The sequence below is a fragment of the Labeo rohita genome, chromosome 11, assembly GCF_022985175.1.
Source record: "Labeo rohita strain BAU-BD-2019 chromosome 11, IGBB_LRoh.1.0, whole genome shotgun sequence".
In the NCBI taxonomy this organism is placed as follows: domain Eukaryota; kingdom Metazoa; phylum Chordata; class Actinopteri; order Cypriniformes; family Cyprinidae; genus Labeo; species Labeo rohita.
The window spans coordinates 25,847,151-25,874,968 of record NC_066879.1 but is presented as its reverse complement, the minus strand read 5'-3'; the positions used below and the strand labels follow the sequence as shown (position 1 = coordinate 25,874,968).

The window sequence follows — 27,818 nt, the reverse complement described above, 5'->3', positions numbered from 1 at the left end:
GTGGCACAAAGTACACTATGTTTGATGGAAACACTTAGAGACAGTTTTTACCTTTAGGCTTAAGGCTGTAGCCTTCTGAAGCTACAGTACGGCTACTACCGTGTCACCCCATATTGTCGTCCTCAAATGCTTATCTTAAATGCCTCAATTCACCTTTCATGGGACCCTTGTTGTTGCCTTTCAGAATTGGCTGACAGAAGGATTTAGGGGTATTTGTGTAGCCAAATACCGGCATTGGCCACTCACTTGAGCCTATTCTGTGAATGACTGGCCGTGTCCATCAAGACCAGTAAGCTAGCTCTTCTCTCGCCTTATCTCTGGCTCACACTCCCCTTTCGCCTGCACAACAAATGCTAATCTAGCCCGGTTTCAACCTAAAGGAAGGGGATGGCACTTCTAAAGTGGCACATGATGTGATTTCTTTTGCTTATCTGGAAAAGACACCATCCTGAATTGTATCCGACGCATGTGGCCTTTGGGGTGAAAACAATGCTTTTGAGTTTTGCATGTAATGAGCTGTATTTATAAGCATTCTCAGTTCGCACTTCCTTCTTCTCTCTTCTGTGCCGAACACACATCAGCCTGTGGGGTGCAATGAAGGCGAGGAACATGCTAATAACTTGTTAAAGCTGCAGTGAGATTTTCCTGCTTCGCCTAATTACTAGGAGGATTTTTTTTAATCCAGCACTGCTTATGACTTTGCTAAATGGTTATATTTAAAGTTGAACTCAGCTGAAGTTCAAAAGCTCTCTTGAAATTTTTCTAGTTGCATTCATATTCATCATTTTTAGTTTTTTAAAAAACCATGCAAAATAAATTACACACGTTATATCAACAACACTCCCTTCCAACTTGTTAAAGTAATAGAAATTCAGATAGATATAGAGATAGAACAGAGATAGAAATTCACATTATGCATTTTCCAAAGGCATGTTACAGATTGTATTATTCTGCACACATTTGTGACCCTGGACCACAAAACCAGTCATAAGGGTCTATTCTTTTAAACTTGAGATTGAGATTTTAAATAAATAAGCTTACCACTGATGTATGTTTTGTTAGGATATGACAATATTTGGCTGAGATACAAACCTGAAATTTTTGTTAGGATATGACAATATTTGGCTGAGATACAAAATATGAGGGTGAAAAAAAAAAAATATATATAAAAAAATAAATAAAATATAAAAAAATATAAAAAAATATAAAATATATAAATATATATATATATATATACATATATATATATACATATTGAGAAAATCACCTTTAAAGTTGGCCAAATTAAGTTCTTAGCAATGCATATTACTAATGAAAAATTAACTTTTGATATATTTTCGGTAGGAAATTTACAGAATATCTTCATGGAACTGATCTTTACTCAATATCCTAATGATTTCTGGCATAAAAGAAAAATGTATGATTTTGACCCATACAATATATTGTTGGCTATTGCTACAAATATACCCATGCTACAATACAACTGGCTTTGTGGTCACATTTTTAAGCATTTATTATTGACCTTGCCATTCAATCAAAATGTCATGAGTCAGTCTTTGTAAAAAATGCCAGTATGCCATACACGTATGCCAGTCCTCTCCAATCATTTCGTCCTCATAAACCCCTTTATTACAACTGCAAGCTGACACTCAGGTCTGCCTCCATCCAATCAAAAAAATGATTGATAGAATCAAGCCCCACCCTACAATTTTTTTCTTAATACAGAAATATTACTTCCGTTTCACATTTTTAATGTATTGATTGGTTAAATAAAAGGTTAGAATAAACAAAATTAAAGAAATATAATCCATGGCATTGCATCTCACCAATCATCATGTCTCAATCTGCTTTATGAAAGCCAAATATTTACTTTTTATTTTGCAGCATTCTTTACAGTATTTTGCCATTATTAATAATGAAAGTATTTTTTCACTATCAATGAAAATAGTTAAAAAATAAGCCAAAGCATCATATTTTGCATGTCACTAAGTAATGCATAAACTGGCCCTTGTCCCAGCTATCACTCCGCTCTGGGAGGAACCCCCGCTCGGAGCAATCTTGGAGCAAGAGAAACCCTGCTTCGAGCGATCCTGCAGCAAAAGAAAACACATGCGCTTCGACTTTCAAAAAACCCGCTCCTGGCTTCAGGCAAAATCACACAACTCTCCTGGCTGTTCACTTGGTCTGCTCTAGAATACAAAACACAGTGCTGCTGAACAGTAAAACGTCCCATTGCTGTTATACTAAATGTCAAAAAGTTATAAGTCTGGAATCAACTGTCAACTGTCAACTTTCAAATAAACAGTACAGAAGAAAAAAGTCTTAGATTTAGCATACATTTCAAATAATGGAAAAGTATCCATACACACCAAAAAATGCTGGGTTAAAAACAACCCAACTTGGGTTATTTGGCAACCCAGCGTAGGGTAAATATTGGACAGAACACATGCTGGGTTATTTTGACTCAGCTGGTTGGGTTAAATGTTTTTACCAAACATGCTAGGTTATTTTATTTAAGTCAACTATTGTTTACTAGAGACAACAGCAATAATCCAAAGATAAACATTTATTATTAAGCAAGAAGACATGGACAAATATAAGACAAATTTAATTTATTTAGGTGAATACAGCATAGTTTACAACATTACATACATTTAAACTTGTTTAACAAGCATTTAAGACATAAAAAAATGTAACATTTAGAAGTAGCATTTTAATTTTAGTGTATTCAACCATTCTCTGTAATTGCTTTTTACTGAAATAGCACTAATTCTCGTGCCGATGTGTTGAGGAAATCTGAGCCGGTGAAGGGCTGCTGTTCGGCAGGGTAACTGCGAACTTCAGACCGCAGCCTCACGTTTCACTTGTAGCTGAAAGATGCCATGACTGACTCCAAAATCTGCCCATAAACAAACAGTACTGAGATTAGAGAACATATTTTAATACCAAACTAAATTAAACTCAGTGCAATAATGAATAAAATCCATTTATTTTATGCAAGGCAAAAGGCATTTCCATCCTGCAGAACAGCCGCTGCTGATGCAGCTGACTGACATCTCCTTATGTTGTGTTGCGTAAAATAATAGAATTTACAACACAGTAAAGACTTTATAAATAAAATAAAATGTATACAAACCTTTATTTCACTGAAGAAGCGCACCAAATCGGCGGCGCTGAGAACGGGTCTCTCCTGTAGAGGACTAAAAAGCCCACACTCTGACTGTATCTCAGCAGCTGGGTTGTTTCGTCAGAGACAGGCTCAACCCAGCGGCTGGGTAGAAAAAAAATAACCCAGCGTTACAAATGATCCAGCAGGAAAATCTTCCCAGCACCTGGGTAAAAATATTAAAAATAACCCAATAAAATGACTCAACAAGTTGAACCCAGCATTTGGGTTAAAGAAAATAACCCAGCATTTTTAAGAGTGTAGCTGATTTTGTTGCTATAACATAATCATCGATTGCATGAATCACACTGATGTGAAACGCTTTAATCAATGTAGGTGGCTGCAGGCCAAGAACTCAACACAGACATAGCATAAGACCAATAACTGTACAGTTGAAATGGGTTTTATACACTAGGGGCACTGGAATTACAATAGAGAGAAGTAATCGTAGGTTAACCTATGACCATTGCCGCTCAGCAATCAGAGTAATTGCTTGTCTTCAAATTGCTGCTAGAGGAGGGCAAGAACGAGGAAGACTTTCCCATGTTGACAACATGACCACGACGGCAGGAGCAGAGGGAAATATTAACGGCAGTTATTTTTATTTAATCCACTCTGATTTAGGAGTTTTCACTTTTTTGAACCCTACCACACGATTGATGCGAGCATGCAAGTGTTATTTCGAGCTGTATAAAGACTATCTCCAGGACGTAAGATCTTATTAGTGGCATCAATTCACCCTGCAGTTTGTTCATGCAGGGAATACTTGGTCCTGCAGTGAATGAAATAAATGATTAAAAAAGCAAATCATCGCAACATACCGGCACGACCATACATTTTAGCGATTTTAATGAAGCACTTTCGAGATGCTTTATTAAAGTGCTTTGTATCTGCATTAAGCCTGTGTTTCGAGTGCTGATGACAAGCACACTGCTCTATTCATTAAAGTGGGCTATAGCCGTATGTTCTCTTTGCCACCACTGACCACAGCTGTCACAACCGTATACCACAGGGACTTGTGAATGGCTGCAAGCTAATAGCAGGAGCACATTTAACTGGATTTCACCCTCTCCCCTCCAGAGGTTGATTTGATAGGGCTCAGTAGTATTTGATGGAGCTTACATGGAGTCTTCGAGGTTGAAAGGAAGTGTTAGGCCCATATAAATCTCTTTTCTCATTGCATTTGATTTACTTTATATGGCAAATCAATAAGGTAAATAATTGAATGGGTTTATTGTTCTGGAGAAAGAAATGTAATTGTCTTTGAATGCAATTATTATTTAAAATCATAGTTTTTTTTGTTTTTTTTAAAGGAAGCGTTTAGTTCTGCTATAATATATTATACACTTTACCTCATCAGTTTTTCTATTTAATCTCATGGCTGAACAGAACAGCATTTGATGTCAGTACCGCCACTGTTATATCACAAAGCTACTGTAACTGAAACTAATTGGACAAACATGTTCAGCACTATTTTTATGATTGCATGAAGGGTTGACGGATAACTGAATAAGGGATTTCAAACAAACCATGAGAGATGAAAGCAAAATATAGCCTTGGTTTGCAGTTTTGCAGCAGTGACAACAACAATGGCGCTAAACCTGTACTTCTCAAGTAGCAGAGTTAAAATAGGGGGTGGGATATGTCTAATGGACAGGTTTCTATGGCTACCAGGTTAGATTGGAAGACACTTGAAGAGAAGTTAAAAAAAAAACCCTGGGGCTTGGTTGCTGTCCGCTACTGGTACCTAACAAGCCTTAATTAGATTTATTGGTCACAGGAAATGTTTTACTGGATTTGTTTCAGCCTCGGCTGGTTAAATAATAATGCTACTCAATAAAGTTAGACTCTATTTATACACACATTATTTAACAAGAAATTAAAAACAGATTTTGCAATGTATTACTTGCATTCGCTTTAACCATGATTTCTTTTCACATTTTAGAGAATTACAGTCGAAAGCAGTTCACTAGATTAAATTATGTAAAGTGAATGTGAATCAATGTAGTTGCCAGCATGCTTTGAATGGAACTTAATGGGGAGAGGAAAATGTTGTATCTAACAATTTGCTTAGAAAATGGGAACATTTAGAGCATGTTTATGCTGCTTAACTCAATGAGCATTTAATACTTAGCAATTTGCACTCTTCGATAGGTAGGGTTCAATGGGGCTAAAGGCCCTAAGAAAAAATGTGCTTTTCACTTTCCCAAAGTGTATGACTGTAGAAAAATACATACGTTTGTTTTGAACAAATTTTTGGTGCAACAGATTTGTGTGAAAATAAATCATACAACTTGTTTATTTTGTTTAAAAATCTCATAAACGTATGAGGTGGAAAGGGGTAAAAGGCTCACAGTACTGATACAAATACTTTAGATAAAATAAGGTTTTTTTTTTTAATAATGCCTAAATTAATACTTGTTCAAAACAATCACTTTAGCAAAGTTTGTCCTATTTTCTGCTTATTTTGATAAGTGAAATAATGTTTTGTTTAAGAAATATACTGTTATTAAAATATGTTAATTTAAAACATATATTTTAAAATGCAAAAACAAAATCATTTTAAAATGTAAAGATTCTGAAAGCATTGAAGGAGATACCATAGTAATTTAATATAGATTTACAGCAGTAACAACAAGTGATATTTTATTATATGATATGATTAATATCATGTTTTTAAATATGATGGTATCATTCTAAACATGGTGATTATCTCCAAGATGGACACCCAACATAATGCATGATATGTACCATCTGAATCTAGCAATGTCATGTCAACAAATGGAAAAGTCAGCCTTCTGTTAATTATCATGTTAATTATTGTGCCTTTTAGCCCCAACAGCAGGGGTGCTTTTTACCCCAAATACCATACTTTTCCATATTATTTAGTTATTTAAAAACGGCTGTTTTAATTATCTTATGGAGAAGTTATGAAGATTTACAGATAATCTACTCACCCTCTTGTCATCCAAGATGTTCATGTCTTTCTTTCTTCGGTCATAAAGAAATTATGTTTTTTTGAGGAAAACATTTCAGCATTTTTTTCCATATAATGGACTGATATGGTGCCCCGAGTTTGAACTTACAAAAGGCAGTTTAAATGCGGCTTCAAACGATCCCAAATGCAGTTGTAAACGATCCCAGCGAGAAAGAACGGTTTTATGTAGCGAAACGATCGGCTATTTTCATAAAAATAATAGAATTTATGTACTTTTTAATGTCAAACGCTGGTGTTGTCTTTTTTTTTTTTTCCAGTTCATGACAGTTAGAGTATGTCAAAAAACTCCCATCTCATCTTCTCTGTCAACTTCAAAATCGTCCTCCATTGCTGTTTTACCATTTTTGTTAAGGGTGTTTGATCTTCTTTGCATGTTCACTTTGCAAAGACTGGGTCAGTACTTCTGCAGTGATGTAGGATGATTTTGAAATGATTTTTGAAGTTGAGGGAGAAAATACGATTGGAGTTTTTCGACATACCCTAACTGTCTTGAGCCAGAATACACAGAGTTCAGGCAGAGCAAGACAAAAAGTATCTAAACTGTATTATTTTTATGAATCGTTTCACTAGATCCTTCTTCCTCGGCTGGGATCATTTACAAACACATCTGGGATCGTTTGAGGCTGTATTTAAACTGCATTTTGCAAGTTCAAACTTGGGGCACCATATCAGTCCATTATATGGAAAAAAACTATTTCTTTACGACTGAAGAAAGAACATCTTGGATGACAATTATCTGTACATTTTTGTTCTGGAAGTGGACTCCTCCTTTAAGAAGACCTTTGTCTCAAGATATATTGAATAATTTTAGATCAAATATTAGATCAAGTAAGCACAGAATCGACTTTGCGCTGCTGCCCGCGATCGCATCAAGAATCAGCCAATTTTGCACGTGTATGTTAAAAAAGTGAATGTTTTGTAAAGTGCTACCCCACGTTTTTCTGCCATCTAGTGGTTTAGAACAAAATAGTATCAAATGCACCTTTTGCCCCGGGGCACCTTTAGCCATGTTGTACCCTAATAGTTCATTAATGAGCTAGTACAATCTTATAATTCAGAGAACAAAAAAAAAGATTGATCCCATCAGTGAACCATATAAAATCAATTTGAGACTCCTTAATTGTGTCACTTTATTATAACGTCAATCCATAATTGGATTTGGTGAAGTTTTGTTTGTGAAACTTGATTCATAGAATCAATGTACATGATTAAACCCTTTAAATTCCCCATATTTTCTTCAGTGTAGACAAGTCAACTTGTAATTGATATTATGAAGCTTAGCAAGAAGTAGAACGGCTTCCTTTCAAACGTAGAAAACCATCCAATATTTATAGCCATGTATGGCTACAACACTTGTTCAGTACTACATGCACTTATCATAAAACTGAGAAGAATGCAGTACTGTTATATTAGTCTTTTTGTTTCTGCATGTAAACAGGATCATTCACATCCCTGCAAAGTCTTAGAGGCCTTTAGAGGATTGCACTTGGTTCTTGTTAATGCACTCCAGCTTGTGTGAGGTGAAGCTGTCAAAACGTAAACAGTGTAATGGTTGTATAACCTTGCATCAGACCCATTAATATTTCATTTGTGGCAAAAAAGAGTCTGACTGTCTGAGAGGATAATACAGTTCTTATCTGCGTATCTGATTTGATGAGGGTCCAAGTCAGGCCACCTATGAACTTTATATCATTATTGTTTTTGAAGCATTGTTTTTAAATTGTAAACAATGTTTATAATTCACACAAAATGCGAAAGACTAAAAACCTGAGAGTTAAATTAATAATTCACCCAAAAATGAACAATTTGAATGAAATTCTTTTGTAAAATGTACTCAACCTCAGGCCATCCAAGATGTAGATGAGTTTGTTTCTTTCACTGAGATAAATTTGGAAAAATTAAGCATTACATCATTTTCTCACCAGTGTACAGTGAATGGGTGCCGTCAGAATGAGAGTCCAAACAGGTGATAGAAGCTTGACTCAATTATTGTCTTATGAAGCCAAAAGCTGCATGTTTGTAATAAATAAATCCAAAAATATGCACCAATCATTCGTTTATCAGCGAAAGCAGTCCAAAACAGTTAAAAACAAATATGTTGAGTCGACTCTTACAGGAAGTGATGGTTTAAAGTTGAAATGCGTTAATTATGGATTTGTTTCTTACACATGGACAGCTTTTCGCTTCACAAGACGTTAACTGATAGACTAAAGTTGTGTGGATTATTTGTGGATCATGTGATGTTTTTATCAGCTGTTTGAACTCTTGTTTTGACGGCACCCATTCACTGCAAAGGATCCACTGGTGAGCAAGTGATGCTATAAAAACAGATCTCCAGATCTGTTCTAATGAAGAAACAAACTTACCTACATCTTGGATGGCCTGAGGGTGGATTGACTATTCTTTTAACTGGGCAGATACAATCATTTTGTTTTGATTTGTGCAGACATTTTAAATAGCTCAAAAACAATTACAGCATTACATTACATTTAGGGGAATTGTGCAGTTTATCCTAACAGAACTTGTGCCGACAGCACTATTGCATATATAAAAACAAAACTATAAATAATAATAGTGGTACTTTTATAAGTCCTGATAATGATAATGTTGGTCCTGTGGTTTTTTATTAAAGACAAGACCTAACAAGAGCAACCAGCTGTGCAGAATGGTTGTCTCTGGTACATTTGCTCTGTTATGAGTGTACAGAAATCAGAAATGACACATCTGCAGTTAAGTGACGAATTATTACATTTGAATCTCCAACAAGCGTGTGGTGTACGTTTATAATTTTTCGCCACAAAGCCTCCCAAGTGGCCAGTTTTCCACGTTTATTGGCACATTAATTATTTTGTCAAGTTGTTTATGTGCTCCCACAGTCCCCCAGTAGGAGAAGCGAATAACTGTGAGAGTGTGATTGAAATGAGAATGTACATCGATGCTGCACCTGTTTGTTTTCTTGGTTGCCAGCCAAGTGCTCCATCCCTGAGAGGCGTGCACTTCAACGCATTTTTAATAATCATAGATCAGCGTTTTTTTCATCCACTCAGATATATAATTGTTGCCATTGAGCAGGAATGACCAATGACCTGCTCTTCTTGTAAGAAGAAGTCTGTAATTACATTTAGCTCATTTGCAATTCCATCTGGAAGATGGGTGAACTTCAGTGTTAATACCGTCTACACAACGGTGCCGAGAAGTTTTGGCGGTCTGACGATTTTTAGAGACTCATTTTGAAGGCATACAAACCAATTGCCATGCCTCTAAAGAGGCAAGCAGCCTCACCAGACGGTGCTTTACACTGAATGATCATTTCTACAACTATGTTGGAGTTTGTCTTCTCAGCATGTGCTGATTAATATTTATGTGAGTGCTCTGTGGTGATTGACCAAGAAGTGTGCAACAGTCATGGCATGATCAGAACATTTCTTTAAATTACCTTCACCACAGGCTAAAGCAAACAGACACATAATATAAGTCATTGATAGTGCCTCTACAGGTTTTCTTTGATGTATAAGCGGCTCTTTTTCATCTCATTTATACAGAACTGCTTGCAGTTGCTGATTTTATATGGTAGGGCTCAACAATAAGGATTGCCTGCTGGCCCAAGGCCATTTTGAAAGAGTTTTAAGGTAGCTGATAAAACGGTTACCTACCCTTGTAGACCGCAGCAGCGTTGCCGCTGAAAATGATCTTCCTTTACACCTTGAAAATATGCTTTCATGTGATTTATTCTACATTTTTGATGCAAATTCTGCTGAATTGTCACCAAATGTTATCCAGCTCAGTGTAATCTAGGTCAAATTCTACTTTTAGTTCAAGAGTTTTTAAAGTCAAATACACTACCTGTCAAGAGATTTTTAATGTTTTTTAAAGAAGTCTCTTCAGCTCACCAAGCCTGCATTTATTTGATCCAAATACAGAAAAAAACGGTACATTTTGAAATATTTGTACTATTTAAAAATAACTGTTTTCTATTTGAATGTATTTTAAAATATAATTTATTCCTGTGATTTCCAAGCTGAATTTTTAGCATCATCACCCCAGTCTTTAGTGTCACATGATCCTTCAGAAATCATTCTAATATTCTGATTTGCTGCTTTAAAAACATTTATTATTATTATTATTATTATTATTATGTTGAAAACAGCTGAGTAGAATTTTTTTTAGCTTTCTTTGATTAATAGAAAGTTTGTAAAAACAGCATTTATCTGAAATAGAAATCTTTTGTAACATTATAAATCTCTTTATCATACCTTTTGATCAATTTTAAGCATCCTTGATAAATAGAAGTCATTATTTCTATATTATTTCTAAAAAAAATTAAATTACACTGACTTCAAGCTTTTGAATGAACTTTTTATTGCGAATAAATGCTGATCTTTGGATCTTTCTATTCATCAGTCCTGAAAAAAATGTACTCAACAGTTTTAAATATTGATGATAATAATAATAATAATTTAAAAAATGTTTCTTAAACAGCAAATCCACATATTAGAATGATTTCTGAAGGATTATGTGATAATTAAGACTGGAGTAATGATGCTGAAAATGTAGCTTTGATCACAGGAATAAATTACATTTTAAAATATATTTAAATAGAAATGCAGGCTTGGTGAGCAGAAGAGACTTCTTTAAAAAATATTAAAAATCTTACTGTTCAAAAACTTTTGATTGGTAGTGTATAAAGTTATAGTTTCCAGTTTGAGTCAAGCTGATATAGGTTTTGTTGAATATGCAAAAATGACTTGTTATAGTCTTTGAAAAACTATGTTTTGCATCGTTTTCCAGTATGTGTATACTGTGTACAGGAGTGTAATTTCCAGCTTACATTTAGTATATGTTAATTCTTTATAAACACATATTGGATCAACATACACTCACTTGAACCTGTTTTAGCTCACTTTATAATTGTGTAACTGAAACATTGATGGAAATCTAACTAGAGGCCCATTAGTCGTGCACTTTTACAATGTCCACTTCTGTCCATGTTGTATCTTCTGTCCAGACATTTCCTTCAGTCTCCTGCTGCTTGTATTTGTGGTTTGTGGTTTGGCCCTGCTGGGTGTCATCAGCGTCGCCACCTGGAAGCTGTGCTGGGTGCCCTGGCGCAGCAAAGTGCTTTCCTCTAGCGCCACCGCCCTTGCCCCCACCCGGCCAGAGAGAGACCAGCACAGAGAAGAAGGTCACGGTGACTACTACCCAACCCTCAGAGACATTATGGCAGCAGACAAGCTGAAGGATCCCGGGAACTTTCTGGAGGCGGCAGTGAAGATTAGTCATACGTCGCCAGATATCCCCGCAGACGTGCAGCTGTCCATGAAGGATCATCTGCTGAGACGTACGCGTATCTCACGGCAAACAACCGAACCGGCCTCCTCTAACAGGTCAGTGTTCTGGAAGAATGAAGAAATGTTTGTGTCTGAAGACCTTCATATAGGTCATCATGGTTTACTGTATATACAAAGCCATTATGAGGTTAGTTCCAGTCATTCCTAATCATGTTATTACTTAGGAAATCTTGTAAATGTCAGACAGAATTAGACCTGAAGTAGGTCTCTGGTTTTATTGACTACAAAGAAGGTCAGATGGTGGAAAACCATGCTACGTCTATAACTTTGCAGCATGTTCAGAATTATCACCATCAATTTGCATTCAATCATGGGTTATAATTCAAATGTAGATTAACACCTGGTGTGTCTTTTGTTTGAACCGGTGCATCAGATCAGTATAATTCAGCAGCCAAATCTTTTTTTGCCAGGCATAGTTCCTTCAAAAAGCACCTTCCAAGACAGATGCACCACGTCACGAGTCTGGACCGCGGAAGTGAATTTTTAGACGTGGAGGACCATCCCACCTGCACCGCTGCCTCTCTTGGCCGCATCCAACCGGAACTTTACAAACAGAGCACAATGGAAGCCGAGGAGTCATCTAAGAACGGCACTGCCAAAACATGCGGCAAGATCAGCTTCTCGCTAAAGTACGATTACGAGGGAGAGCTCCTCCTCGTCACCATCCTCAAGGCGTTCGACCTACCCGCGAAGGATTTGTGCGGCAGCTCCGATCCTTACGTCAAGATCTACCTGCTCCCTGACCGCAAACGGAAATTCCAGACTCGCGTGCACCGCAAGACGCTCAACCCCACGTTTGACGAGACGTTTCAGTTTCCGGTCCCGTACGAGGAGCTGGGGTCCAGAAAGCTCCATTTGAGCGTCTTTGACTTTGACCGCTTTTCACGGCACGACATGATTGGCGAGGTGATACTGGAAAACCTTTTTGAAGTTTCAGACCTGTCCCGGGAGACATCTATCTGGAAGGACATCCAGTACGCCACTAGCGTAAGACAATTTATCGTCTTTACTACTTAGTGAGTTCAGACCCCACTGGTGATTCATCACATTAATGTGGCTTATGTCACATTAACGTCACCCTAATGATTTGGTTTTCCAATATAGGAATTCACTTGTATTGAGTATTTTGCTGAAAACACAGAGAATAATTAGATGATCCATAGACATAGTGTCCTATGGGGTGTGATATGGTAATTACCAAACATGATAAATTATGCAATGTACATATATTAAGTTCTGAAAACGTTAAGGGGAAAAATTATTGCCTTATTATATGTCTGCAATAATCTCAGCTGTCTTAAAGGGATAGTTCATCCAAAATATGAAACTTCTCTTATCATTTACTCTCTATGTCATTCCAAACCAGTATAACTCATTTTCTTCTATGGAAATATTTCAAAATACATCAAAGAATTTGTACATATAATTAAAAACATATGTGTCAAAAACAAATATAGAGTCAAAAATCTTTTTACTTTCATTGTATGGATAAAAAACACTGAGATTTTTTATCTTCTGTTTTTATAATAAAATATTAATAGTATTCAGGACAGAAGGGTTCTTTTTAAATTTAATAATTTAACTTGCTGATGCATTTATTGCCAAACTGTTGTTTTATTCAAGGTTATTTTTTGTTCCGATTTTTGTGGTGCACATCCTGATATGGGGTTATTTGTTGCATCAGGACTCTTACTACTACATGTGAGTGTAGTGTTTTGAGTTCCAGGTTTGTATCTCTTCTACTCAGTAGGGTGTTTCTGGCATAGACCGTATATGCCGTCGCCTAGGGTTCTCCAGAGCAAAGCTCTCAGACACGCACTCAACTTCTGTATCACTCACCCGCAGCAGTTTGACAGCATTGTGCAGCATGCTTTCAGTTCCACCCGACACTTTCATTGAAATTGAACTTTTCCAAGCAGCTTTCTGAGTCTTGTCTGGTCTCGCCAAGGGCACCATTTGAGTCAAGACCGTCACTGCTTCTACTTGACAGAGGATGTTGTAGCTATTTACTGCTACTGCATCATATACAGTTGAGGTCAAAAGTTTACATACATCTTGCAGAATCTGCAAAATGTTAATTATTTAAACAAAATAAGAGGGATCGTACTAAATGCATTTTATTTTTTATTTAGCACTGACCTGAATAAGATATTTCACATAAAAGACACTTACATATAGTCCAGTTACCTGAATTTTTTTGTTACGTGATAGTTGTTCATGAGTCCCTTGTTTGTCCTGAACAGTTAAACTGTTTGCTGTTCTTCAGAAAAATCCTTCAGGTCCCACAAATTCTTTGGTTTTTCAGCATTTTTGTGTATTTGAGCCCTTTCCAACAATGACTGTATAATTTTGAGATCCATCTTTTCACACTGAGGACAACTGAGGGACTAATATGCAGCTATTACAGAAGATTTAAACACTCACTGATGCTTTAGAAGGAAAAATTACGCATTAAGAGCCAGGGGGGCAGAGCGCCGACAAATGATGTGGTTGCGCTTAGGGTGTCCCGAGTTCGAATCCCACCTCGTGGACCTTTCCCGATCCCGCTCCCCTCTCTCTTCCATTCACTTCCTGTCAAGTCTTTACTGTCCTATCTAGAAAATGCAAAAATGGCAAAAAAAATATATATATATATATATTTAAAGATTAGTTTAAATTAAACTTATTTTGTCTTCTTGGAAACATGTGAGTGTCTTCTATAGCTTCTGAAGTGTACTAAATGAAAAAATATATATTTAGGCAAAATAAGAAAAATGTACACATTTTCATTCTGTTCAAAAGTTTTGACCCCCTGCATCGTTTTTCCCTCTGGAAAATGCTTTATAATGGCAGTAAACAGTGGTTGAGATTTTCAAAGCCTAAAAAAGTGCATCCATCCATTATAAAAGTGCTCCACACAGTTTTGGGAAGTTAATAAAGGCCTTCTAAAGCAAAGCAGTGCATTTGTGTAAGAAAATCCATATTTAAAACTTTATAAACCATACTCTCTAGCTTCTGCTAACTGTCGTACGCACGTTCACAAGACAGTGGCATTCCAGTAGATGACGTAGGACGCCAGAACCAAGTTTTGTTTACAGCAAAGGAAAACCAGTTTCCTCTTGGCTTATGTTGAAATCTTATATTGAATATTTGTTTTGCTCATTTCTTGGCATTTCCATGTTCGTTACTTCTAACTACACATACGTCCTACGCCATCCACTGGAACGCACCCGGGAGCCATGTGGAGCACATTTTATAATGGATGGACTCACTTTATTATGCTTCAAAATCTCAACACCCATTTACTGCCATGATAAAGCTTGGAAGAGCCAGGACATTTTTTAATATAACTCCAACTGTATTCGTCTGAAATAAGAAAGTCATATACATCTAGGATGACTTGGGGTAATTTTCATTTTTGGGTGAACTATCCCTTTTAAATATGGGAGAAATATCAATTGCCAACATGATCTGTTAGATTTTGAGTGTCTCCATTTGACTCTGCAGGAGAGTGTGGATCTGGGAGAGATAATGTTCTCTCTCTGCTACTTACCAACTGCAGGGAGACTCACACTTACTGTCATCAAATGTAGGAACCTCAAAGCCATGGATATTACTGGTTATTCAGGTATGCTGCTGTCCTTTATTTGTCTGTGTCTTTATTTTCTTGCACCAGTCTGCTAGGCTTCATCTTCCTGTTTACACATTTGGACAGTCACATTTATCATTGTCAGTAAGCATATTACAAGTCCTTTAGTCAGACATATTCAGACCATGAAAGACAAGGCGTAAGATACGTTGAGAAATTCGTGTCACACCTCCCTGCTCTGTTGGCAGATCCGTACGTGAAGGTGTCACTGATTTGTGATGGGAGACGCTTGAAAAAGAAGAAAACTTCCATAAAAAAGAACACACTGAATCCAACGTATAATGAAGCGATTATCTTTGACATTCCCCCAGAGAATATGGATCAAGTCAGCTTGCACATATCAGTTATGGACTACGATCTGTAAGTGTTATTCAATGTGTGATATTTTCAATCTACAAATATGTTGTCTATGCGTTTCACAATCTATTCTTCATTCTCCTGGTGTATAGAGTGGGACACAATGAGATCATTGGAGTCTGTCGTGTAGGGATCCATGCCGAGGGGCTTGGGAGAGACCACTGGAATGAGATGCTCGCCTATCCTCGAAAACCCATCGCTCACTGGCATCCGCTCGTAGAGCCCAAGAAGTCCGAGAAGGAGGTGAATGTCTATCCTCAAAAGCTTGCAGAGTGGAAAAGTACATTTTCATTTCAATCATTTTATCTCTCGTTTCTTTCAGTGGAAGACTCGCACCGCAAGTTTTGACAGTCAGGGGTCTTGCCCATCCCCTAGACTCCCATCCAGCCCATAAAGAAGGGATGGCCTCTCCCTAAGTCTTCAAGCCAAGTATCTCCCAGGGACTGATGGTGAGATCCAAGATTTGTCCTCAGACAACGTGTGACACAGCTTATGTCTGTGTTGACGTGTGATGGAGCGGGAAGAAAGAGGGTGCCGTCTAAACCTTTCCAAGTGCAACTGAGCCTAGCCGAGTTTTAGCTTTTTTTGTGTTTGGATTGAAGTGTTGCTTTCCTACATTGGGTAAATCCACAAGCCACACAAGCTCAAAGAGGTTAAACGATACACCTCAAGATGAATTTAAGCAACTCAGAAGAGTAAAAGGCTGTATTTGTTGATGAATATTGTATAATTGGTAGATGTATATTATATTTTAATGAACATTATAATAGTTTGAAGATATAGTTTATTACATATTTAGCCTTAACTTCCTTCTAGTTCTTTTTTGTCTTCTTTGAATATAAAATACATGTGTTAAGAGATTTTTATGAATGGAGATATATGAAGTCCTCAATATGTTGAGATATATTAGCCGAACTGTATATTGTTTACAGAGCAGAGATATATTCCATTGATCTTCCTTTTGTTTGTGAAGTAGTGAAACTGTTCTGCCACCAAAAACGATAATGCCAAGAATATCCTGTATATTTGTATCCTGTCTACAAATATCTCATCATCTGTAGAGTTTTTGCTTTGTCTGTATTTAAAATTTTATGTTGCTGATCTATGAGTATTTTGATTCATTTGCCATTATTTTCTTCTTCGATCTAAGTTCAGCTCAGTTAAATGCAGCCATGTACAGCTACATCCATTATGTACAGTGGGCTAAAACCATCATAATTTTATCACGCAGTAATTGTAGCTTCCAAAGTAAAACCATAATGAATACCAAGGATTGTGTGTCAGATCTAAAGGATGCAAAAATCCCTGGCTTTCTAACAAGACTTGAAATTATATCATTATGTAAATTAGAAGCACTGTTTTACAAAGACCAATTTTGTATTTTACATAAAACCTGATAAATGTTCATTGTTCTGTATTTTTCCTGTCACCTTTGAGGTGTTTTCTCTTCAGATAACATTATGTATTTTGTTGGCTGGCCTGGCTGGAACTCATTGTATCTTCACTGGAATTGGTGTTTCTGTGTGAAATGCCTGATTCAGAGCCACTTTTCAATTTTATATTGAGACTTTGTATTTGTAATGTACAGTTACTGTTTCAGAACATCCCCTTGTACTTGAAAGGTGTGATTAAAGTTCCTGGCTTCTATCTGTTTTGTTTTTATTTCATTTCTTGCTAACACAGAAAACGTTTTACATTTAAAATCGCAAGACAAGCGGTAGAATGGAAAACGAAAACAAATATTCCTGAGAAACATTAAAAGTTTAACTCATTTGAAAAGTGACTACCTCAGAAGACTTACAGTATATTCCTGCAGAGTTCATCAACGTGGACTATGTTTCCCTTTTAGCGGAAGCTTAAAGATCATACAGGTAAGGTGATAAAATCATTCAACTCAAAATAAACCCCTTTAGGGTAGATAACGACATTATACCATAGATATATCTGTGTTGTGCAGTTATGAATCTTTCAGATTCTTGCCTATATGTACAGTATTGCTGTAATGGTTAACAGCAGAATTATTTGTGGTGTTTGTACAATTATTTATTAACAGCACGTTTTATGTCAACATAATATATAAAATCATTTTATTAGTTCTGCTCCAGGCAAACAAAGTTAAAAAGGGGGTCTTCTTAAGCCCGGTACATTGATTTCTAGCAAACAACTGAACCAAACAAGTGTGTCCAATCAATCATATGTTGTCCTCTCTGTGTAACTACAAAGCTCAACGTATTGATGTGTGACCCAGCTGGGTTGCGTAAGATAAAGCAAGCCAATAACATGGGCATTTCCTCTCCTCTCTGCTTTTTTGTCTTCGGTACATCTTCTACACCTCCAGCTTCTTTTTCATTTGAAGTTTGTAGAGGATTTGATAACCATCGTCCCAAGCGTAGAGCAGCTGCTCCACAGGGCTGTATTTGAGACTGGCATGAGTGCCGTATCGTTTGGGGAAGTATACATTTGGAGCGTCGTCATTCGTGACCATGTCGCTGACATCAAACACGCACTGAATTCGAGAGCGGCTGGGTAGTTTAGAGTTGTAGACCACGTAGACGGTACCGCAGATGACGAACGCCGCCTCTGCGTTCTCCCTCACACAAGGGGTGTCCCACATCTGCTCGATGTCTAGTGTTTTAGAGTCTATCTTGGCCAAAGAGATGTGCCTTTCGTTCTCCTGAGTGGCGTAGATGGCCCACAGACCCTCTTCGTCCACTGCTAAATCGATGAAGGTCTCAGGATTCAGGTTGTAGACGGGGAGCTGGTTTTTAACTGGAAACACGGCACTGTCTACAACTATGTTCTTCTGAAGATCAAACTTTATTAGTTTCATCTCCGCACCCTGCTTCAGATAGTACAGGTGGTTGTTGTAGACGGCATGACCCATACCACGCCACGCTGAAGGGAGCTCGACGCTGGTGGCCGAAGAAGTGCCTTGGGAGGAGGTGAATTCACGGACTGTACCAAATTCGTACAGGGTATTATCCTCGGTCCCGTTTAAGATGTAAACCTTCCCGCTGGCACTTCCCATGTCTTTGGTCCACATTCCCTTAGCGCCGCCCACTCGTTTGAGGATCTTCATGGCTTTGATGCTGGAGATCATGTCACTACAGTCTAAAAATAAGGAAAAATTAAATCCGTCATTGTTATTCATTAGATATTTGGTGCTATCCAAACTAGAATATCAATAATTGCCCTCTTGTGATCCATTTCAAAGTGCATCCGTTCCTCATGATATTACTTATGTGCTTTCCAATAAAGTCAGATTTAACACTAAACCCTAATGGGAACGCACAGTACACTAATGACAGTCTGGGTTAATCAGATTGGAGGCGTTTTGCTATGACAAGGCAATGTAGAGCTGCTGAAGTGTAGAGACGCTATATGGAAAGCATCATGATTTGTCCTCCAGCAGTATAATTACTGTCTTTCTCAATGATGGAATAATAATACATTTTATTTAGTACCTCTAAGTGCTTTTCTAAACGAGGACTTTAGGAAGATTAGACCCACTACTTAATGCATTATGTATTAAAGTCTGCCAAAGTTATAATAGCTCAGAGCTTCGTGTGATTGAGCTGCTTTCTTGTCGTTCTCATGCCACTTACTCAAAGAAACTTCGATTCATTCGTTTCTTAAAATTGAATCTATGAAGTGTAGTTGGCACTTTTAACAGTTAGTTTTCCTCTTAATTTTCTAGGAAGATTTTCAAACCTGAAGATTTTCAAACCTGACAGTTTTGTTATTATTAACTAAAACTAAAACTATTACAGACATTTTCAGGAATGGAAATAAAAATGAATTAAAAGAAAAATTAAAAATGTAAATTAAACTCTTCAACTTAAAAAAAATTGATAAGTTTTAACTAACTAAAATAATGAGAGTATGTTAAAGACAAAAATTACTAACACTAAAATAAAAAATAAATGAACACTATATATATGTTAGTTGACAAATAGGCAGTAAAAATTTTTTTTTTTGTAAAATACATATATTTATATAGTGTGAAGTTTGATCTTTGAGAAAATATAATAGGTCACTAACTTCTGCAATTCTTTAATTAATTAATTAATTTATTTATTTTACATTTTTACGGAATTGTATGGTGTGACATTAAAAATTAAAAAAAAAAACTCTTAATAATATACAAATAACATAAGAGAAATGTATCTTCCTTGTTAGACACTTATTTTCATATAGTGTTATTTATTTAATATGAAATTATAATTAACATAATTTTTTCCCCATGATTTGTTGGACGATTTCAAGTCATTCATTCAAAACAGCTGAAAATTATACCATTTTAAGATAAGTGATATTTATATCTCTCCTATTGCAATACTCAACTTTTTTTAAGGATATTTTGAGATAAAAACAAATCTTTGGTTCTTTTATGTATGTAACACCATAGGACATTATGTCACACTAACTAAGTATTTCAATTTAATTTTGAACATGTCAGAGGAGAAAGAAAGAGTAATTTTGATACAACATCAACATGTTTTTTAAACAAATCAAAATAATTTTTTATCAACAAAATTCAGTCTCGTAGTCTGTATACATTAAAATGAGAATTAATTTTTAAAAAATATATGGTTACTATTTTTAAGGCATCATTTTGATTCTATTTACTTTTTGCATCGTTCTCTTAGGATCTCCTCCCTTCTGGTGGATCCCTGTTCATTTTCTAAAATGTGTCTAAAAAAGACATATTTTATAATATTTTCTGATTTGAGACATATTTATGTGTCCTCTCTCTGCCACTAATTTCTCTCCCTCAATTCTTTCTGTTTCAAAAACAAAGTATCACATTTTATACTTATTTTCATGACATTGTAACAGTACAAGTTTTCTGCAAAAACATCAGAAAATAGTTTAATGTAATTATTGCACGTAAAAACACTGAAAATTATAATAAAAAATAAAAGGAGTAAACAAATCTTATGTAATTATTTTAAATGCTTCTTAAAGAGACCTTGTCCTCTGGTGTGACATCTTTGTCCTTTGGTGTGACAGTACAGGCGTCACACCGGAGGACATCATCTGTCACACCAAAGGACGTTTCATCCTTTTGTGTCAATTAATGACCCTGCTATTCCAACCTAACCTGTCATTAGCGGTTACCAAGACACATTTGCACAATTTTCCATGATTATGTAGTTTAAAATACAGTTTAACAATAAACAATATAATTTAGGGGTGTCACACCAAAGGACAACTAAATGTAACACTTTTGTAGTGGTTCCAAAAAAGAGACTAAAATTTACCAATGCATTGACAAGGGGGTTCAGTAACATAATCATGAATGGGGGTCCTTCAACTAATAAATTTTGTTTCTGGAATTGTGCGATTTAAAATCAGGACATGGTGTCAAACCAAAGGACATTGTTTTCAGAGATAAAATGTATCAAGTTCCTGTGCTTTCAGAAATAAATGAACTACACTACTAAAATAGACACTTGTACAATTAATACAATTATGCCAGAGGTATTTATTAAATGTTTTACACTTTTCTTTTTAATTTATAAAAGTTATAATTTATTTAACCATGCTTGAGACAGTCACACAATAGGACAATTTTGACATTTGGCTTAAAAATCGAAAACTAAAAAAATATAAAAATAAATGCTAGTTCAAAATATTAATTAATGGCATAATAGTATATAAATAATACAGACAAAACAGTGATTAAATATAATTTAATTTTTAATTAATTTATTTTTATTTAGAAATATTAACATCAGACATATATGTCAGAATGGGTACAGGGTTGTAGGTGACAGGTTTGCTGTCATAAAATGTTGGATGAAATTTTATTATTGTAGTTACTGATAAACTTTTATTTGCTATTACCAAGTGTTTATATATTTTTCTTTTTTTTTTACATGATTGAAGGTACACTGCAATTTGTGTAAAAATTACAAACATTTTTTTAACAGTTTTACTGCAAATAATCAATTAAATATAATCAATTTAACCTTTTTGAATGATTATAAGTTGAGAAAGTGAAAGAGGCCGAAATCACCATTTTATGTTTATGTTTCATAGTTCAACAGCACAACAAAAACATGGAAACTGTGCCTCTAGTTCTTTGGAGTATTAAATTTGTTGAATGAGCCAGCTATGGCCAGTGCCATCATGCTGCGAGGCAAACATTACTAGTATCTGCGCCTGTGGAATGTTACCTAAAGCTCTTTACCTGTGAGTTTGGAGTACTTGGCTTTATTCCTCTCCTTGACAACCGTCACCTGCTGCTCGACCAGCTTGTCCTCTACATCCACGCAAGGCTGCGCTCCATTCTGTGTTTCGAGGTAGTCCATCTCTCTCTCCACGCGGTCTACGCGTGTACCCACTGTGTCCAACTCGCTCCGCAGCGCCTCCTTGTTCTTGTCCAGGCCCTCTAGCTGTGCCACCATCTGCTGCTTGAACTCGCGCAGCTCTGAGGCGTAGCGGCTGGTCTGCTCATGCCACAAGGAGATGCGATCCTGCCAATGAAGAAATAAACAACAACAAGTCTCAAGAGCCTCAATAAAAGAGATTTGAATTAGTCAGCTGTAAACGTATCTGTGAAATGAGCAGCTTTCATATGATAAGATGAAGTGAAGGCTAGCAATTAGCTTTGAAATAAATGTGAGTGGTTCTTCGGGTTAAAAGTCATCACCATAATGTTAGGGTGGTTCTGAGGGCGTTGCTATGTGGTTAAGTGTACTAAACAGCTTCCTACATACTGTATAGTGTAGCAATATATAATATATTGATTTCTCGATTTTAATCGACTCTCATTTTTACGTCTAGCCTGTTAATGAATGGAACTTTGTAGTGCACCACCCATCCAGTGAATCGCAATAAGCTTTGTGCTTTTTTACCTTGGATATAGATTTCAAATTCTTTCAAAGTTATTACAGTATTCATACAGTAAATGCCATTTTGGCGCTGTTTATTGTGGAGTGACTGAACTGAAAAAAGCATATTCGGTGACCATAAACTCGTTAGTCAGCTAAAAAAATTAACACTAGAGAACAGTATTTTGCTAAATATATGCACCATACAAAATATTCATTATAATTTTTACTGTTCTTCGGTGTTAAATTTATGTTTGAATAAATCTGTTAAGTTTTTATGACAACTAATGTTACCACTTAGATGTTTATATTTCAAAAAACTAATTGAAAAATATAATCATGTAATTAAGTTGGCTTGAGAAAGTCTCATGCTACTATCTTGCTAATTATGCTAGCAACATGCTAATCATGCTAGTAACTTGCCAGTCATGCTAGTAACATGCTAATCATGCTAACAACATGCTAGAAAAATACTAATGCTAGCAACTGGCTAGTAACATGTTGATCATGATTACAAAATGCCAGTAACTGGCTAATCATGTTAGAAATATGTTAGCAACATTCTAATGATGCTAACAACATGCTAGTAACTTGTTAATCATGCTCAAATCTTGCTAGTAACTTGCTAATCATGATAGTAACAAGCTAATTATGCTAACAACATTCAAGTAACATGTTAATCTTGCTAACAGCAGGCTAGTAACATGCTAATCATGCTAACAACATATTAGTAACATGCTAGTGACATGCTGATCATGTTATAAACGTGCTAGCAGCATGCTAGTAACATGTTAATCATGCTAGAAAATGTCCCTAACTTGCTAAAAATGTTAACAACAGGCTAGTAACATGCTAACCATGCTAACAAAAGGCTAGTAACATGTTAGTGACATGCTGATCATGTTAGAAACGTGCTAGCAACATCCTTGTAACATGTTAATCATGCTAGAAAACGTCAATAACTTGTTAATCATGTTAACAACGTTATTAGATTATTCATGCTAGAACCATGCTAGTAACTTGTGAATTATGCTAACAACAGGCTAGTAACATGCTAATCATGCTAACAACATGTTAGTAACATGCTAGTGACATGCTGATCATGTTAGAAACGTGCTAGCAACATGCTAGTAACATGTTAATCATGCTAGAAAATGTCCCTAACTTGCTAAAAATGTTAACAGGCTAGTAACATGCTAACCATGCTAACAAAAGGCTAGTAACATGTTAGTGACATGCTGATCATGTTAGAAACGTGCTAGCAACATGCATGTAACATGTTAATCATGCTAGAAAACGTGAATAACTTGCTAATCATGTCATGCTAACAACATGTTATTAGATTATTCATGTTAGAACCATGCTAGTAATTTGTGAATCATGCTAACAGCAGGCTAGTAACATGCTAATCATGCTAACAACATATTATTAACAAGATAGTGACATGCTGATCATGTTAGAAACGTGCTAGCAACATGCTTGTAACATGTTAATCATGCTAGAAAATGTCAATAACTTGCTAATCATGCTAATAACATGTTATTAGATTATTCATGCTAGAACTATGCTAGTACTAACTTGTGAATCATGCTAACAACATGCTAGCAACATTCTAATCATGCTAATAACATTGTAATCAGCCTATGAAAATGCAAACAACAAGCTGATCATGCTAAAACATGCTCACAATATGTTAAATCATGTAAGCAATGTGATAAATCATGCCAGCAACATCATCTTTCATACTTTTACAACTGCTTCAAATTTTCAGACTAGGCCTTCTCAAGCCAACTTAGAGTTTGTTGTCAGACTTTACTCATCTAGTTGTAACTTTGTTATTATAAAAACTTCATTGAGAGTAATTTAAGCGTTTGTATACAGACTGTATGTAAATGAACTCTATCAGTTAATTTTAACCTTTGATATTATAGTTATGTAGCCTACTACCAACTGACTCGCTTGTACCGAAAATAAAGCATAACCGGTGGCCGTTGTGTTGCCAGATGCGCGCTAAACTCACAACACATGCAATAAACAAGTTCACTGCATTCGCTGTGAACTGAGCCATTCTGAGGTGCAGAAAACACTGGATCGCTTCGCTTTGAAACGCGCAGCAAAAACAACTTGATTAGGGATTAAGCCATATTGTGTTTTGAGTTTTAGTTCACTCGACAGACACTATGCCAAAGCATAATGGCCCAAAACACAACTTTAAAGACCTTGTATGTTAGAATAAGATTTTCTGCTTTGAAGCTGCTTTGAAACAACATGTATTGTAAAAAGCACTATATAAATAAATTTGACTTGACTGACATTACTATCATAGATCATGCATGCAGACATTGATTTTTGCCGATGCACGTTCTAAGCAATTATACATTTTAAACCGTGAACTCGAGCACACTAAATACTGAGTCAGGCAGTCTCATGAGTGTAAATTATTCTAATATAAACCCTCCCTTGACAGCTGCAGGAATTCATGAGAGCTTTGGCATTGGAACAGCATCATTTGCGCTGCAGATGGATCAACCTTTGGCAGCAAATGTTCTTTTTTGAATTGTGACTCAGTGGAAGGAAAGAAGAAGCAAAGTGTGTTTTAGCATAATCACACAAAATGACTCGTCTGAGAAGAACTGTACGTGCAGAGTCAGCACAGGGAGAAAACAGGAGACAAAATTTCCTTCATGTGGCCGAATCCAAGACACAGAGGGAGATCGGGTGACCGACTCAAGAAGAAAGAATCCTGGCAATGGAGCAAATGCAGAAAGGAAGTGAGATAGTGTGCATGTCCGTATGTTTCTTATGTTGGTGTGTTTGTCAGACATCCCTTACCAAAAAGTAGTATACTTCAGGTTTATTTTATTAAGTATACGTAAGTAAAGTTTAAGTATATTTTTAGTATACTTTATATAGTAAGTATACAAATAATAGTATACTAGTATACTAACAGTACTCCTTGGCCCACTTTCTAGTATATAAAAGTATACTTTTAAGTATACTTTATAACAGAGTACACAACTAGTTTACATCAATGTTTTAGCTTGTACTGCAAGTATAATAAAAGTGAACCTATAGATATACTGATAGTTTACTAATTAAATACTTGTAGTAGCATTTTTAGTACACTTTGAAGTATAGTCTCAGTAAACTACTAGTTTTATACTGCAAGTATACTCACTAGTTTTCTTTAAGTGAACTTTACATCATACTTTAAGTATACTACTATGTCCCTATCTAGGTAATAATTTGTATATATAATTTGAATATCTGAACACAAAACATCTTTTTGAGCATTTTTTTTAAACACTTGAATGTGGGTAAGATTCAGAATTATTTAAAAATTAAAACATAGATGGAGTCGGTCAACACCCCAAAGCTTGACAGTCATTATTTCCTCTTCACTGGTCGACATTTTATTCCATAACGCTACACTGTTAGATTATGTATGGAAGCATCTGTTGTTTCAGTTTCTTCTTCACTTGTGGTTTTTTGGAAATTCTGTACTGAAGATGTGTAATAGCACCCCCCACCGTATAACAATGAAAACACAGATTCTAGGAGCACAAGTATAGCTCAAATATAATTAGACTTCTTCTAAGTATAAGTCATTTTAAGTATATTTCTGAGAAGTACATAAAGGCCATTTCTAAGAAGTACATAAAAAGTAGACTAAAAGTATACTTTCCTATTTTTAGTTTAAAAGAAGTATACCAATAAAACACTTATGTACAGTTATAATTTTGAATAAGTTTGTGCTTAGAATTGTATGTTACGTGCAAAAAACACTTGCGTTTAGTGACAAATTTTGCTCTAAATATCACCATAGTACCACTGGGAGCTTCTTTACCTAGCATTCAAAGTAAAATTGGCCTCTAGCTGCCCTAACATTTACAAGATATGAATGAAATACTTCTCATAAATTTTTTAAAACCATTAATACTCAAAGAAAATACATGTAAATTACTTCAGTTGAAAAGTGTTAGTAATGTTTTTAAAAAGAAGTCACTTCTTTTCACCAAGGCTGCATTTATTTATTTGAAAATACAGTAAAAACTGTAATATTCTACACAGTTTTTATTTTAATATGTTTTAAAATGTAATTTATCGGCATCATTACCCCAGTTTTTGATGTCACATGATCCTTTAGAAATCATGCTGATTTGCTGCTTAAGAAACATTCTTCTTATCAGTGTTGAAACATTTGTACTGCTTAATATTTTTGCGATAATTTTAGGATTTTTTAATGAATAGAAAGCTAAAAAGAACAGCATGTGTTTGAAATAGAGATCATTTCCATTCTAAATGTCTTCGCTGTCACTTCTGATCAATTTGATGCATCGTTGTTGAATACAACTTCATTTCTTTAAAAAAATCTCACTGACCTCAAACTTTAGAACAGTAGTGTGTGTATACATTATATATTTATGTAAATACATACTTGTTTGGTAATTACATTACGTTTTAGCCATTTTTGTGAGGGTTCTCCTATAAGCAACCTAACAGAACTTAACCGACTAAGTTTTAATGATCTAACGTGTAGCTTAAATCCACAATTCATCCAAAACTCACTCTGTTGTTTTCTCCCATAGCTTCACTCTTCTCAAAACTCCATGTCAGCCTGTAACTGGAGGCCAGGGTCTGGATGGGAGAGCATTGTTGTTCTTACCTCAATAGCAAGGAGTCTTCTTTCCAAGTAGTCCATAAGGGCCTGCTGCTGTGCCCCCACCAGGCCACAGAGAACGAGGACAAGGAGCTGAAGGGCTCTCATCTTAAAGACCGGAGGAGACTGCCTAGAAACTCTGAGTGTGTGAGTATGTGCGTATGACAGGCGGAGTGGAAAAGCCCTCATGCAGAGGCACTGAGTTGGCTGGAATGTTTAGAGAAAGAGCAGAACGAGAGGAGGAGCCTAAAACATCTGGAGCAGCTCTTTCTCTGGAGAGCTGAATTACCTCCAGCTCCTTTTCTGGTAAAACACTACCAAAAAACTACTAATGACCAGACAATATTTTATTATTCATATTACATTATGACTCACATTTGTGACTTAATCTTAAACATAAATATATATAGTCTATTTCTAAAAGGTTCCAAACATAAATGGATAGAAGGTTAGCCACAGAGTAAATATGATTTGAAAGGCAAGGAAATTACTCAATTGCCCAGTTAGACAGTAAAGAGAGTATTTACTAATGTTCTTGCCCTTTTTAGTCTGCTTCAGCTTTATTTTCTTTGGACGAACAGCACGGCTCACATTCAATCTGTTGCATAACACTAGACAATTTCCCGTTACTGACTCACATTTCAGTCTAGTGTAAACCATGGAGCGTTTCGCTGCAGGCACTGTTTCAGAGCAAGGAAAATTTAATTTATGAGGATCATTCACAGTGATCAGTCAAAGTTTGGGAACATGTTGAAACATCCATAGATAATGGTTTGTTTGTAGCTCTCCTGGCCTGCAGTGAAATATGTTCTATGCAAATTG

General features: G+C 35.9%; 2 protein-coding genes across 2 annotated transcripts in view; one reads left to right on the top strand and one right to left on the bottom strand.

The window, feature by feature from the left end:
- Positions 1-17,144, top strand: part of syt6b (synaptotagmin VIb) — a 39,513-nt gene extending 22,369 nt beyond the window's left edge. The window contains exons 2-7 of the mRNA XM_051122620.1: positions 11,170-11,548; positions 11,923-12,499; positions 14,999-15,119; positions 15,329-15,500; positions 15,590-15,740; positions 15,820-17,144. Of these exons, the coding sequence (XP_050978577.1) occupies positions 11,170-11,548; positions 11,923-12,499; positions 14,999-15,119; positions 15,329-15,500; positions 15,590-15,740; positions 15,820-15,891 (1,472 nt within the window). The 3' untranslated portion in view covers positions 15,892-17,144. The remainder of the gene's footprint in view (positions 1-11,169; positions 11,549-11,922; positions 12,500-14,998; positions 15,120-15,328; positions 15,501-15,589; positions 15,741-15,819) is intronic.
- A 423-nt stretch (positions 17,145-17,567) lies between these two features.
- Positions 17,568-27,359, bottom strand: olfml3b (olfactomedin-like 3b). Its single transcript, XM_051122621.1, has 3 exons — positions 27,003-27,359; positions 21,694-21,979; positions 17,568-18,608 (listed from the first exon to the last, which is right to left on the bottom strand). The coding sequence occupies exons 1-3, from the start codon at positions 27,183-27,185 to the stop codon at positions 17,824-17,826; spliced, it is 1,254 nt and encodes a 417-aa protein (XP_050978578.1). The 5' UTR covers positions 27,186-27,359; the 3' UTR covers positions 17,568-17,823.
- Positions 27,360-27,818: the final 459 nt, after the last annotated feature.